General features: G+C 41.0%; 1 protein-coding gene across 2 annotated transcripts in view; it reads right to left on the bottom strand.

Annotated features, from left to right (window-relative positions):
• The window catches only part of unc5cb (unc-5 netrin receptor Cb), a 121,609-nt gene that overhangs the window by 34,659 nt on the left and 72,268 nt on the right, over positions 1-14,682 (bottom strand). For both annotated transcript variants that reach the window (XM_080046189.1, XM_080046190.1), the window contains exons 3-4: positions 10,693-10,836; positions 5,498-5,601 (exon numbers count right to left, since the gene is read on the bottom strand). In XM_080046189.1, the coding sequence (XP_079902315.1) occupies positions 5,498-5,601; positions 10,693-10,836 (248 nt within the window). The remainder of the gene's footprint in view (positions 1-5,497; positions 5,602-10,692; positions 10,837-14,682) is intronic.

The raw sequence follows: 14,682 nt of genomic DNA, 5'->3' as shown, positions 1-14,682 counted from the left end.
AAGAAACTGTTGCTGGTGAAAATGGTGATGATTTGACTATATGGGATTTCTGCCATTTGTACTGTACATTTTGTTTTGAAGGCAAAAAGGTCTGTTACATTTACAAGTGGGTGGACGAGTAAGACTTGGCTGCAGAGAGACACAGCACACTCATATGCGATATTTTATGTGAAATACCAAATAAGTCCTTGGTCTCCCCCTGAGTCTACTTTTAGAAAAGATTAGTGGATAACTCCACCGACGGAGGGGGATTTTATATGAACTGGTAGAGGTCACAACTCAATATTGGAATCTATTCACAAGTCTGGTGCAAACAGCTCAAGGATAATTTTAAAGTGATAGAGCAAAACATTTAAAAATTAGAATGCTTCATATAAATACCACTTGGGATCCAGCAATTTGCCTTTCCTACAATAGCAGGTTGTGTAGGAAATAGTTAGCTTTTTACACAGTTTTTGTTGTTGCTGTTTTTGGAATAAAAAGCTGTGTTTACCCTCAAGGGCTCGATAGAAAGCTGTGATGACAAGTGAACGAGTGATTCAAAACACAAGGAATGGCAATAGGTTTCCATTACATGAGTCAGTCTCATGGTTTTGTTTCCTGGTATCAGTTTATATCTTTGCATCCCTCCCAGAGCCCCAAGCAGTGCTTCTCGTCTCTGCAGTAGAAGGAATAATATTTTCTTTTCCTTCTCCTATGGTGGTCGGAAGGTAAAATTGTTCTTGTAAGTGGTTAAGGCCTGACCCGCTGCAGGTAGCAGCAGTAAAGGGCAGTGACTTACAGAGGACGGCAGAGCTCACAAATGTTGGGCTATTAGAGCAAATCACAGCCCTCAGTGCTGAAAAACTGCAAATGATTGACAGGTGAGTGCTTGAAGGGCAATCTTTGGTTGGGTTGCCACAGGGATTTGGTCTGGCCTCCTGACACCTTCTCTCCCATGGGTAACCTTAATGAAAACACACTCGCTGTTCCACTGGGCAATGAAGTCTTGTTACTCTTGACATTTGAAGCCTCTCTCATAACTACCACCATTTTGACTCGGAGGGAAGCACTCAGCTATTTCTTGACAAGGTGACCTGACGAGGTGCCGTTTGCACTGCACCTATCAAGTGGAACTGGACCTCAAATCAACAATAATCACTGACATTTACTTGGTTTGATGAGTGGAAAAGGCAGATACTGGATACTAAGGATACAAAAAAAGTTAAAGTATTCAAGCTTGATTTGGTGTTAAAACATAACACCCAGTGCTGTGAGTCTTTATTGGCACATTTGGCCAATAACAGAAGAGCGAGGAAGCAATTTGAGCTACAATTACAAAAATTGACTGTCCCTATGGATTCACAAAACTTCATGTGAAACCGGTTGAATCTGGCTCCGGCCCCTGGCCCATGATGTCCAAATTCATCCGGCTTAAGTTTTCTCTCACTCTCTTGGATGAGGCAGTGTGAAATAAAGATCTTTGTGGCTTTTCTTCTCAGCTAAAGCCAATGGACTTAATCGTGGCAGCAGGGCCTCCTCTTCCCCTGCAGAGCATCAATGACTCGTTACCCATGATAACACTGCAGGACCCCGGCTGACTGAGGAGATGCCTGAATTAAAAACCACCGCCTCCATGGAAACAAGCTCAGCTCGCTCGCTGTGCTGCGTCACCTCTGAACCCTCGTCTTTTCTCTCTCAAGGCTCTGACAAGCGTTCTGAAGTCCAGATGGAGATGGAGCGCCCATGGTCGAAAAGAAGAAAGAAAAAAAAAATAGACTGAGGAACAATAAAGATGCATTCTTTCACAAGGGGAGATTTAAGGCCACTTTATGAGCCCGGGCTACATATTCTTCAGTATGAAAAGGGGCCACTCTTATGTCTGTAGAACCCCTGCAGATGTTGACAAAAGAGGTTCACGGAGGCATTCAAAGAGAAGGGTCTAGTGGTGTGCTGTTGGAGAGTCTCTCCATCTCCATCTATACCTTTATTACTTTATTTTATTATCATTTATCTATGCGCAGCACTCGGCAAAGTGAGCCCACGTTAAAGACAGAAGTCAAGAAGACATCATGCCAAATCCTTCCCTCTCCCTTTCTCCTTAGAATAGCCCTCGACAGTTACATTTGCCTTCTACTCTTGATTAAGTATATATCAAATATTCATGGCTATGGAGACGTGTAACAATGACTTTCTGGGAGCCTGGTGAGTGTCTAATGTATTCAGACCATACAAGATGTTCAGATGACTGAATCCTGCTGCTATTTCTGAAACCTCACTCGCAGTATTTAAAGACGTCCAAAGTTCCATTCGTAATTGTCAAAGGGAGAGCCAAAATAAATGCTTGCTACTTATTTTCTTGTGTATGTGTGTGTGTGTGTGTGTGTGTGTGTGTGTGTGTGTGTGTGTGTGTATTCCAGAACTTTTGGTCTATCAGTAAATCTGAAAATCAATGTATCAAGTGTGAATTACCTGTCAAAAACAGGAGCTAGGATACTTTGGACTCAACCCCAAATATGAAAACCTCTGAGTTGTCTGATGGGGAACCATTTTATATATTTTGTGTTTTTTCAGGAGAAGTTGCTGCATCATCACAGGAGCTGTCCTGATTATTCAGCACAATGTTTAGTTTTCAGGGCAACAGCCCACGCAGAAAAGTCAACAAAGACTCCCACAACCACTTAAAATGGAATCAGAGAATGCCATTGCTGTGGTAAACCATTGTGAAAAGCTATAATGCGAATCATCTGAAAAAACAGGGAGGGACAAAGAGGGAACACAAGAAACCAAAACTGGATAACATCAAATAGTGCGGTACCACTTTGTAATTCGAGATCAAAACCTAATTGTGAGTGACTGACTTTGAGTCCCCTTGAACGTGGGCTTCATAGCTCTGAGAATGTATGTGTGCGTGATTGTGTGGGTGAATTATTTTAGTATCTCATAGTCTAAAACAGCTGCAAAAAAATGGCATTATAGCTTATGGCAATAGCATATGTTCCTTAGATCTGAAGCACCATGAGACAGTGTCAGTAGACGTGTCAGTAGTTGCAGTCAGTAAGCTATAATAATGGCTGCTATCCCAACAGTAAAACAACATTCCAGAGACAATGACGATATAGAAAATAACGATAGCTCCCTGCATTTTGTAACGTGCAACACTTTGGATAGCTCTGGTGTGGACCTAAATGACAGATTCCCTTAAAAAGACTGTGGACCATTCCAGCAACAATCACTGTTAGCTCCATAGAAGAGATGAATGGTCCTTCAGTGCTCAGTTGAGTTGTTGGCAGCATGTTATCATGTGTGCCTGACTGTGCATGCAGACTTGTAAATCTCCTTGCTGGTACTCTGACATGTGGAAATGTGGGGATGGGACCATAATGCATTGCATACAGTCAGCGCAGTATGTGGGCCCGGCTTGCTTTGCCCGATTACTTGAAAGAATAGCTTTTGGAACCCTGCCGCACAGCACAATGTCCATCACGTATACAGTCCAGATGATTTAACAAAAGTGCCGTAAGAGTATGGGTTCTATGGCTCAGCCACAGCCTGCCATCCTGCCAGCCTCGACCCTCTCGCTAAGCAAAGGCCTGTAAAAGAACCACAGAGCATACTGACAGCCCACTGGAGGCCTGACAACAACCCATTGGATTTATCCCCGACAAACCTCAACAGCTCTTCTCCCTGTGCCTTCAGCCTCAATCGTTCTTTCTCTCTAGTCTCTCTATATATATATTTTGTCTTAGAGCGGGTGAAATATGACAGATCTTTCCTTGACAGCGGCTGCTACATATTTCTGCAGATTTCATATGCAACCACAGACTTAAAGCCCATCTGCTTTTTCCAAGATTTTTTTCTCTTCTGGCGAGGCTTGTGCCAGAGAAGGGCCCTGACAAAAACACAGATGAATAAGCAGCATTCAGTTTTGTCCTTTTTTCCCACTGAGGCAGCTGTGTTTGAGTTGAGGAGGAAAAACAACTTGTGGAATGGAACTGTTTTTTTTTTTTTCTTAGCCATGCGGTAAGCGTGGAGTAATTAAAGTGGCTGAAAAAGTGCCTCTGTATACACAAACACACATACACACACACACACGCAAAATTCAATTTGATCATAGAAGGAAAAGTAAACTGAGAAAAACAGTCAATGCTCTTAGAGTAAGGAAAATGACGCACACATGCAGATAAATTAGCATCTGTTAATGCATTTTATAAGAGGTTCATTGCTACAAATGTGTCACACATCACACCACAAATACAGACGTTATGCTGTTAAACATTAGTAGAATTTGACTTAGTTTGCTTCTAATTTGTTTTTCTATTTGGGTACTTGGGTGATGGGGTAACTACATTACAAATCACTGATTACTTGACCACACATAAATGCATACATTTGCCAGACTGCAAATATCACTGATGTTCACAAGCCTGTTTTTACCCTTCACTCTTCATCTGGGTTGCCACAGCAACTCCATGTCTCAGAAAGCAAGAAGTCTTTAAATCGCTGCAACGAGCCAATCCAGGATTTGACAGCGAGACCTCAGACAGGCTACAGAATCACCTATACTATATATAGTGTATGGCTGTTACGGCAACACTGTCAAACTGAAGCTCGGATTGTGGAAGGAGAGTGTGCGGAGTGCCAGTCCCAAACTTTTCGCCCATTTAGCTTGTCAGCACTTTCAGCGGGGGATAAATGCTGTGCAGTTCCACTCACTTAACTCGGCTTTTCCAGGTCAATCACAAGCCTTAACACAGTTCAGTCCCTGCACCACAACTCAAAAAAACAAACAAAAAAACTCACCAAAGCCATAACAGTGTTCTACTGAAGGGCAGTGAGGAAGTAGAGCAAGGGAGGAGATATTGGCCAAGCTATACGGTAACACAGGGACCCAACTGCTTTTATTCTTTTTATCCCACCAGAAGATAATTACAAAATGTCTTCTCTCCTCTGACCAAATTGCAGTGAATGGCCAATGTTCAAGAAACACCCAAACAGCTTAAATTGTTTATGCGGTGTTGGGAAAAGGTCCATCTCTGTGCCTTGGACTGTGTGGGATTTATTCAGTGTTATTGCATTACATAACTGAATTTGAAAGGGAGGCAAATCCTGCAATCAACACAGCTTTCCCCTTTTTTTCTGTGGCATTAAATAAAAAAGAACCAATGACTGGCGTTACCAAAAAAATACAAGCAAATAAATTCACATTTTAAATATACAATTATGTAGCAGTTGGTCATTTTAGCTGCCCATTATTATAGTCTAAAACCAGACATCATGGCAATATTCTAACAGAAACCAACCCCAAAACGTCAGTAAAGCTACTGACGAAAAACTCTTTTCAGATCAGCCAGTTTTTTGGGGGGGATTTGCGGCAAACTTTTGGCTGGGCTTATAGTATGAATAATCACAACTGCATGTTTCCCATTTCCATGGCAAACACGTATAAGACCACATTAGAGATAATCTAATTACCAATACCACCACAGTGTAGCGGCTCATTGAAATGTTTCCTTACCTCAGCAGCTGGAATGCCTTCAGGAGGGCGACACTGGAGCAACACTTCCTGTTCTAGTGACACTTCCTTCCCGAGAGGTTCCTGGTCAAAGGTTTTCCTCAGGTCTACAATGAACAGACAGAAAGCACATAGTGTACCAATGAGGGGCGTAGTGGTACACAAAACAAGTCACGGTTTGGTAGGTACCTCGGTTTTGAAGTCACAGTTCTCAGTTAAGAGGAAAAATGCAAAAAAAAATAACTGTGTGCAGCATTAACTACAATAGCAGCCTATAGGTATTTTTCAGTATAGAAAAGAAAATATGGCTGCAAACAACCAATGTCTCCAATAAATAAAATACTTAGTTCCACACCGCAATCAAAACAAGCCTGTACATTTGGCATATTAATGTAATGTTGACGCTATTTACGGCATAATTACGTATTGCGGTACAGTGCAGTTCTGTACGGTACGGCCTGTGCGGTTTCGGTACCAATACGTCTATTTGTTACACCCCTATCAATATTTATCTATATCTCATTGACGGGAGGGCTGTTTTGGTTGGCAATCAATAATTGTGTTCTCTGGAATATTGGAAATAGTTCAACAAAGAAGAGAGGGCCCATCAATAATAATTCCCCCATGTGAAAAAAGCAATATGTAACAATGTGTATTTAAACACATCAGAGATTTATGCTTTCTTGATATCTCCGGCCTCACCTTTATTACACAGATAAACTGGCCTGAAGTAGATGATAGGAGAAACGGGGGATCACTCGCCTTCCAATGAAAAACCAATATTTTTTGTGCTGTGAGAGCCCTGATAGAGTAGTGCAGGTCTGGGGCTAGTGGAGCTGACAGGGCAGGATTACTGAAGGTGTCATGCTACACTGGAAGCAGAAGCCTCCATTAGACATATATCATCACCTACTGCACAGACTGGGACAGTAATACCCGAGAGGAGATGAAAGCTTAATGACACTTAAACGGGACTACTTAGGAGCTTTTTGAGTTTACTCAAGCATCAAATCCACAGTTAAATCTCCAAACTCCATTGACACCATTCTAAAATACTAGTTTAGTGTTTTTTTTTCATATGCAATAATTCTACATACAATCTATATTTATTTCCCAATGTTGTCATAAGTTAAGAGATTGATTTGGTCTATATAGGGATATGAGCACCCACATATCTCTCTACTATAGTCTCTAATCTGAAGAGAATAAACACTCTGCCACCATTAAACCAAGCCAGCCCTGCTTTCAAAGGCAAGGAGGTAAACCCAGTTGAAAAGCTATATTTGTACTATAACTACAAGCAGAGAGGTTATAGCTAAACTCAAAGAGTTGAAATATGAAATACATATAAATGGTAGAGACTGTGTTAGATAAAGCACTTTTTATTTTTAGTGTGTTGGGAGTGTCTGCTTTGCTCCTGATTTTTCCCTTCAGAATGTCTGACACCAAAACATTTCATCACTTTCTTTCTTCCACCTATACCTAACTGTGTCCATGGAAACAAAGCCATTCAATCCGTGGAAAAGGATATGTCAATTCTCCTTCACGGAATGGTGCTAAGATGCAGTATGGACTGTTTTATATTGGACAGCTCTACAATAGGATATTGGCTTTGAACATGTGAATATACTGTAGACTAGCACTAGGTGTGTAACACAGATTGTATGGCACTGATGCCTTAATAGTAAAAAACTATCATTTTTTATCTATGGGGAGATTGAATTATGTATGAATGGATATATAAGGACAGTATTTTCTCAACAAAAATGTTTCCCTAAAACCTGATCCAGATAAATGTCATCCCTTGCTTTCCTTTTCTTTAATAGCTATTACATGAGAAAACAACATTCTAAAACAGCGACACTTCACTGTTCAACACACGGCCTCCAGGAGAAACAAGATCATGTTCTTATTACAGAATACATAATCAGACAATAACCGGAAGCCCCTAAGAATACCTATTCATTTTTCTAGTTAGAAATTCATTGAGAGCCCTTGTCCCAATTCAACCTGCAAGTATGTGTTTCTTCAGGGGGGTTATAGCATAACTCCACACATTTCAATTTATGATAAAAAGCTGAAAGGGTGAGTTCTGAAATGCAGGCAATATCTGTAAAAAGTCTGGTATGAAATTAAAAGAGGGAATGACTGGAGGGGCATATTTTGAGACATAGCATTATGGAATTTGATCCAAGGACAAACTGTTTTTCTTAAAATAGGAAGGAAAGGAAAGGAAAGGAAAGGAAGCAAAATAGACTATAGGAGAAGAATAAGGCACCTTCTCCTTCACTGTGTGACACAATTACACAGGGTACAGTCAAAGCCAATATATTACATTTGATTTATCAATATACAGTAAAGCTACTGGTGGACAGTGTGCAAGTATTCACTCAAATCCTCTGGATTGGCCCAACATGTTTGGCAATGGGAGATAGTTTGCTCTTCATGAGAGTAGGTAACACATGTAGCTTTTAGATCCACATAAGCTAAAGAAACACAAAATATAGGATCACAAAAAATGCTTAATACATTTGTCTAAATGAGTGCTATGTCTGTGTACTCTGCCACAATAGTCACACTGGCTTTTATCCATTAATATCTTAGCACCAAGTAAGAGCCACAACTACCACCAAGTGCATGGATGCATTGTGGTAAAGGAAATAAACATTCCCAGAAACAGCTTATATACTGTATCACCATTATTAGTCATGGCATATAGGCTAGTTTCTGAGTTAATGTGAATAGATGTTTTTATTACTCATACTTCTAGTAGCAGATTAGCTACAGTTTGTTAATCCAAAATTAAAAACACCCAGTGCTTGTATTGTTTTGTTTTTTCAACTTTTAGCATTACTCTTAATGAAACACTGTAAGAAGAATTATTAAGCTATTACTTTTTTGCTATGTATATTTTATTGGATGTGGGTTTTTAAATGATGCTCTCTCTCTCCCTGTCCTCCTCACTCCTAACCCTGAAGTGCTCTGTGGGACTGTCTGCAGGGTGTGGGACCCGCTGAGTCGACATTCCTGCGGGAGTCGCACCATTTCCCTCCTCTTAGCAGACAAACTCTCTCGCCCTCAGAAACACATGACACATATGACAACCATTACCTCATGTGGATATGTTTGGCTACGTGTCATGCAAATGTATAACAGCCTTTACAGTCTCTTCCTTGCTTAGTAAATTGTTAATTACGAAGGGCTTACATAGTTTTACGTTTTCATCATGAGTAAAAATCATTCGTAATAAAGTTGAGGTTTTGCCTTTATTGTTATTTGCATAATTCTAAGCCCACTAACAAACTAGAATCAATTTCCAGCATTCTCAGTAAACATTTTCTCCCCCGAATATCTTCCAGGAAAGGCATTTACAGTTGATTTGATTCATTTTATTTAATTTGCTTCTATTCACATACTTTTATTGGCCTCCCTTTGGCAAGCCCATTGCCGCTCACCACATATGGAGGCCAATCAGAAGTCTTTTGTTGAGTTCACATGAAGAAAAAAAAAGCCCAATCACAGCTAAATCATAGATTTATACTCTAACAAAACTCTCACTAAACTTTTAGCCAGACCAGCCTTTTGCTTTTTTTTTTTTTTTTTTTACACTTCAACACAACAACCTCTTAACTCGCCAGCGCTGGCTCTGACTCACCGTCAGATTAAAACTGTATATGTTTAGTTGATGGAGGGAGAGAGGAAAAAACAAGCCCAGTTTCCATTAGCCTAACAGGGATAGAGAGAGTCTGGCGTGAGAGAGAGCGAAAGAGAGAGAGAGAGAGAGAGAGCCCAGCGGAGAAGCTAATCCATTCAAGCAGAAGCTAATGGGAGGGGGAAAGCGGGGTCCATTGTGATTTGAGGGATAGGGTTAGTACTGGAAGGCTGCTCATCATGGGTGATTAGTAGGAGGTGGAGATGTGGGAGCGGGGGGTGGGAGGGGCACAACGGGAGGCTGAGAGAGTCCTGCTTCTGATTCACCAGGCTGGTATAACAGCAGCAGTAATGAGAAGGAAAAAAAGATAGAGAGAGAGACTACACTGACTGAATTCAAAGAGAAACTGTACAGAAGAAAAGAGTAAGAGAGATAGCTATAGAGGCAGCGATATGAATTTTTGCAGAGGAAGAAAATGAGAATTGGGCGAGCTACAAATTGAGAGGGAAAGCTTTATGATGGCTAAGTGACTCTAAATGGAGTAGATCAGGTGAAACACATGGGATACTGAACTTCCTACTGTGCTACTCTGTCGTACTGTAGGGTGGGAAATGAAAATCATTTTGACAGTGGCACTGAGTTGCAACATTAAGCTCAAGTGATATCCCTATACCCCCAGTAAGTGATAACAACATCATTTCATGCAGACTATAAAACACAGTAGCGAGTGGGTGTTGCATTCTTTTTTCCTGTTGTATGCTTGCCACGGGTCAAAACAGACAAACTGCAAAGCTGGGCGGGACACGTCAGTCAAAACGTGCCTTGAAATGGGATGAAGGGTAGAATTTTAACAAAAACAATGTGTAAGCAGTTGTGTTAGGTAAAAGGAGCTGTGTTGCAGGAGCACTGCTGCCTTCATGTCACAACTACGCTCTTACAACTTTAGCGTTTTCTCTCCCATGTCCTCTGGGGGGTTTCATTACATTTCACATTTTGATTGGCAGTCCCTTCTGGGAGCAGTTAAACAATGAGCCCAAACATTTAGAGGCAACACAATGTTTCTCATTACATTGGAATAAGTTGTGTTTTGCTTTTTTCAAGTGGGAGGACACACACACAGGCGGAAAACAAAATAGGGGCACAAATACAGGAAAAGGAAGCAGGGAACACTGGCATAAACATGGTCTGGAGCCTCTTTATTGTGTATACACTGCTGTCCCTCCGTCTGCACACTTTTTCTCATGGGTTATACTGTAAACAAGAAGAAGGATTCAGACTCTGCATGCCTTTTTAAACGACTCCAAGTTGAAAGGGGACACTTGAGTCCCATGTTGGTAAAAGCTCTTTTTTTCCACTGTGCCTTTATCTGCACAATCTATAAATCTGTCATCATGGTACACAAGTTGATCTGCGAGGGGGCACTTCCCCTTCCCCGGCCAAGAGACTTTGTTTGGAGAGCGCAATATACGGCGATGAGAGAGGAGATAAAGACTACTAGAGTAATGAGATGTAGAGAGTGTTGAATGGATGAAGAATATATACTCACAGGCGATGCGGACGTGGGCTTTGCGGCTCTTGGTGGTCCCAGCCGAGCTCCAGGCCACACACTGACACCAGAAGTCCTCCGGCCCAAACAGCTCCTCCACCTGCTGCCGAGTGATCTCAATGCTGGCCTCCCTCACTACCAGGCCTGCATGTGAAAGAAAAGGAAAGAAAGGTTCAAAAGGGAGGGAGTCATAGAAGAGGAAAAAAGAGGAAAATAAATTAGATTCGGTAAGTAATAGTACATATCAAAAGAGAACATGGAAAAATGAGGAACTAAAATAAGACCAAAATGAAATCAGTTGATTAGCATAAAGAATACCATCACACACACACACACAACACACATGGAAATATTGTACTTTCTCTTCCCTGGAAGAGATCGATGGCAATGTGAGTAAAACATTCCATCAAACAAATCAGTACAATTTACATTGGTCACATCACATGCTTTGACACTGGGTATTTGTGATAGGTTTTGTATTTGTGTGCATGTGCGTGTGCGTTTGTGTTTGTGTATACGTGTGTGCGCGTGTGTGCGTGTGTGTGTGCGTGTGTATATGTGTGTGTTGGTCTGGCACCAACTCTATAGAGCCAGAGTGTTGAGCTGTTTGGGTCCGGGCCCCATGGGGGAGGATTCTCTGCTTCATGGCTAACACAATCCTGTTTGCTAACTCCACTGATTACTGCTCATCCGGGTGCCAGGACCCAAACAAACAAATCGTCCCCCCAAAAACAAATGCCTCAACCCACAGCCGCCCCTCCAAGCTTTTCCTACAGGCTGTGTGTGCACTTCTTGTATATTGCGTATATATGTTTGAGAGCATATGAATTTATTGAGCGCATGCATACATGTATGGTCTTTGTGGTGGGAGAGAATTCTTTGAAGCTTGAGACGCATCCAATCCAATTTCATGCCTTATTTTAGCTCAATTTTATTTGACTGAATGAGATATTTCTGAATACAATGAAGTCTATGTAAAAATGTTAAATTTACTATAGAAAGAATATCCATGCAGTGGACATCTTGTGCCACCTCATACCAAAGTTCTGCTCAGTTGGGTTTAAATGTGGGGATTGTACAGCCAACTGGAAAAAAACAAATGTTTTAAGTTGATGTCATTTTCCTGGAACTGTCATGCTCTCATACTTGATGACCTGGTCAGCAATAACGTAAAAGTAGACTAGACTGTGACATTTCAAATTATGCCCAGTTGTGACTGAAGGGTATTTTGTGTGCGTATGAAACATTCCATATACGCCATAACACCACCGTCACCAGCCTTTCAGAGTAGCTTTTTTTTCTTCCCAATGTTTAGTTGTGTAGTTTTGGTGATGACTTATTCTGTAGCTGTTCATTTCATTGTTATTTTCATTGTTAGCTGACAGAATGACAGTAACTAGGTGACTTCTGTTGCAGATGTACATAAAATGTTATTGCCTTGTGCCCACTATTCTTGTACTCAGCAGTTGTGTTCATCGATGCTTAAAATAGTCTCTCTATAATATAATACATAGTATATAATATTGTCTGGATCCGTCAAAAAGCTCTGATTCGTTGTCACGTTATTCACTAGTATATGAACAATCTTTAATAAACAGGGATGGCATCTTACTACTGTTATGAATATTTTACTATGTTCTACTGTTCTTTGTATAGTTTTCCCCAACAACCCCAGTACTCATTCCATAGTGCACATCGGTGCCTGTTTATTCAAAACAAATTGTGAGGTTGGAGTCTCTTGACGATACACTCATTAAAAGGGGACACACAAACAGGGGGACTGTTGTGGAATTAGTGCTGTGGTCATGTTTGTCATTAAGCCCAAAGTACTAAATACTGTAGGCCTACTGACACCAGTGGAGGTTGTCCAAAGTTAGGTATAATGTTTTAGTTTGTGGGCTCACTTCAGCTACTTTAACCAATAACTAGCTAGCTAACATGTTGTCAAAAGTTGACATGGGAAAAATATTTTGAGAACGTTCACACAATAGCATCTGCAACTTTCATTGCTATTACCATGAGGCATAATTCACTTGTCCCTTTCGATGGTTGAAATAGTTTAAGTCTGTCAAAGTGCTACACAAAATGACTAAACGTTCTACTAGATGAGAGTTATAGCATTTTACAGTGCAATAACTGAGCAATACAGCTGCAGATCGTAACATTAGGTAGATTTGATTTAGGTGTGCCTTGTAGCAAGCACTGACAAGAATACTAAAATGGTCCCTATCATTAGAGCTGCATACTGTATGTATAACGAACTACCCTTGATGTTATGTACTTATTTTTTAACTGAGTTTACCTAAGAAATACTGTGTCATAGTGACATCATCATTATTGTGTGCTGCCTTGAAATGACGTCACTGATAATTGACTCATTGGTGCCCAAAAGCTCATTCAATCAGTAGCTTAATCTTTGCCTCAAATTGAATTCATTACATAGTGATTCACTTCATGCTGATCTAGAGATCAAATGGATCAATGTTAATTAAACACTGTGAACCTTTCTTAGTAATCGGAAGACATTTTCTTATGTAGAATTGATATCCTGATCCCGAAATCTACTGTATACATCCACATGGCAGTATCTTCGTTGTCATGGGTATATTTGTCTCAATCTTCTTATTTGCATGTTATTTACCATTTACTCCTCTTCTGGAAGGCCTGCATTTGTACAGAGGCATACAAGGGTTCAAGTAGGTTTATTCAGGAGGTGTCTGAATTTCTGGTTGAATGAAAAATGCAGAGAGCCCTGGATGGTTTAAAAAACGAACATGCCATTTTACTTCAGGTTCAATGCCTTCACACTGCCTCCTTGTTCTGGCACACACACCAAGCACAGTGACATCCCACACAGCAGCTTAGATCTCATGTAAAATTTACACAGTGTGCCGTCAGGCAGACGAACAGCCACGTCTGTTGTGTGCATTTGTATGTGTGTGTTCTAGGCTGTGTGTCTTTGGTTGTCTGTATTGTGTGCCAATGTGTTAGTCTAAGAGGATGTATATTATTATATTGAAAATGGTATGGATGGATGTGCTGGTTCTGAGAACATCACACACAGAGCAGCAGTAGAGGGAAATCAATAGTGGAAACAATAAGGAGATATTAATTCCCAGAGGGTGTAAGACATGAGCCAGAATCAGTGGGAAAAATAATTCTGTCTGAGCTCCAGGCTGTTTCTGAAGAAGGTTCTATAGTGGTGAATTATCCGTCTAATGTTAGAATAAGCTCTCTGCTCCACAAGATAACCTAAAGTGACGCTGATGACTAGCTAGAAGTCTACTTTAAGAGTCATTCATGACTTCATAGCTATAACTAAAGCGGGATTAGACTTTTTCCTGACATCCTGCACTTGAAACACATCAGATGGCTCACTCCAGTATAAGCAGGGCTCTGATTTGAGCCTGCTGACCTCATTCAGTGACTTCATATGTTTGCTCAGCCAGCAGCTCTTAGCATTGCTGTATAGCATTACAATGGTAACAACTAAGCAAAACAGACACAGACTTCCCCTCAATTTGCAGTCAAGAGGGGCAAAGCAAGTGTGGCCCTTGTCAGGACCAGCAATGGGGGGTGGGGGGGGGGGGGGGGGCGCTCATTCACACGGCAATCTGGCCATTAGCGGAATTAGAAATGATTCTGCGATAGGTGCCATTAATAGCTGGCTGAAGTAGGGCGCCTCATTGGGAGATAATTCAATATTAATGTGTTCATTAAAGTGAGCTAGCCTAGCTCCTCAGCGTTAACACTGGCTAACATTATTGATCTGACGAGTCAGGCAGAAGACGAGGCATTGGTCATTGAAGGAGAACTGAAGGAGGAGGGAGGCGGTTAAGTGCCCTGCATTATCTGGCCAGATGAAGAGCACTCCTGTTTGATTTTCTAACTCATACCTCAGAGAGAGTGACAATCTGTCTCCAGTGTATATTACACTAGCTGTGCATATACTTATAATTAAGTTACCGCTCATTTGCTCGGATCAATACT

This window comes from Ammodytes marinus (assembly GCF_949987685.1).
Source record: "Ammodytes marinus genome assembly, chromosome: 18".
NCBI classification, from domain to species: domain Eukaryota; kingdom Metazoa; phylum Chordata; class Actinopteri; order Uranoscopiformes; family Ammodytidae; genus Ammodytes; species Ammodytes marinus.
This window is presented reverse-complemented; position numbering and strand designations above follow the sequence as displayed.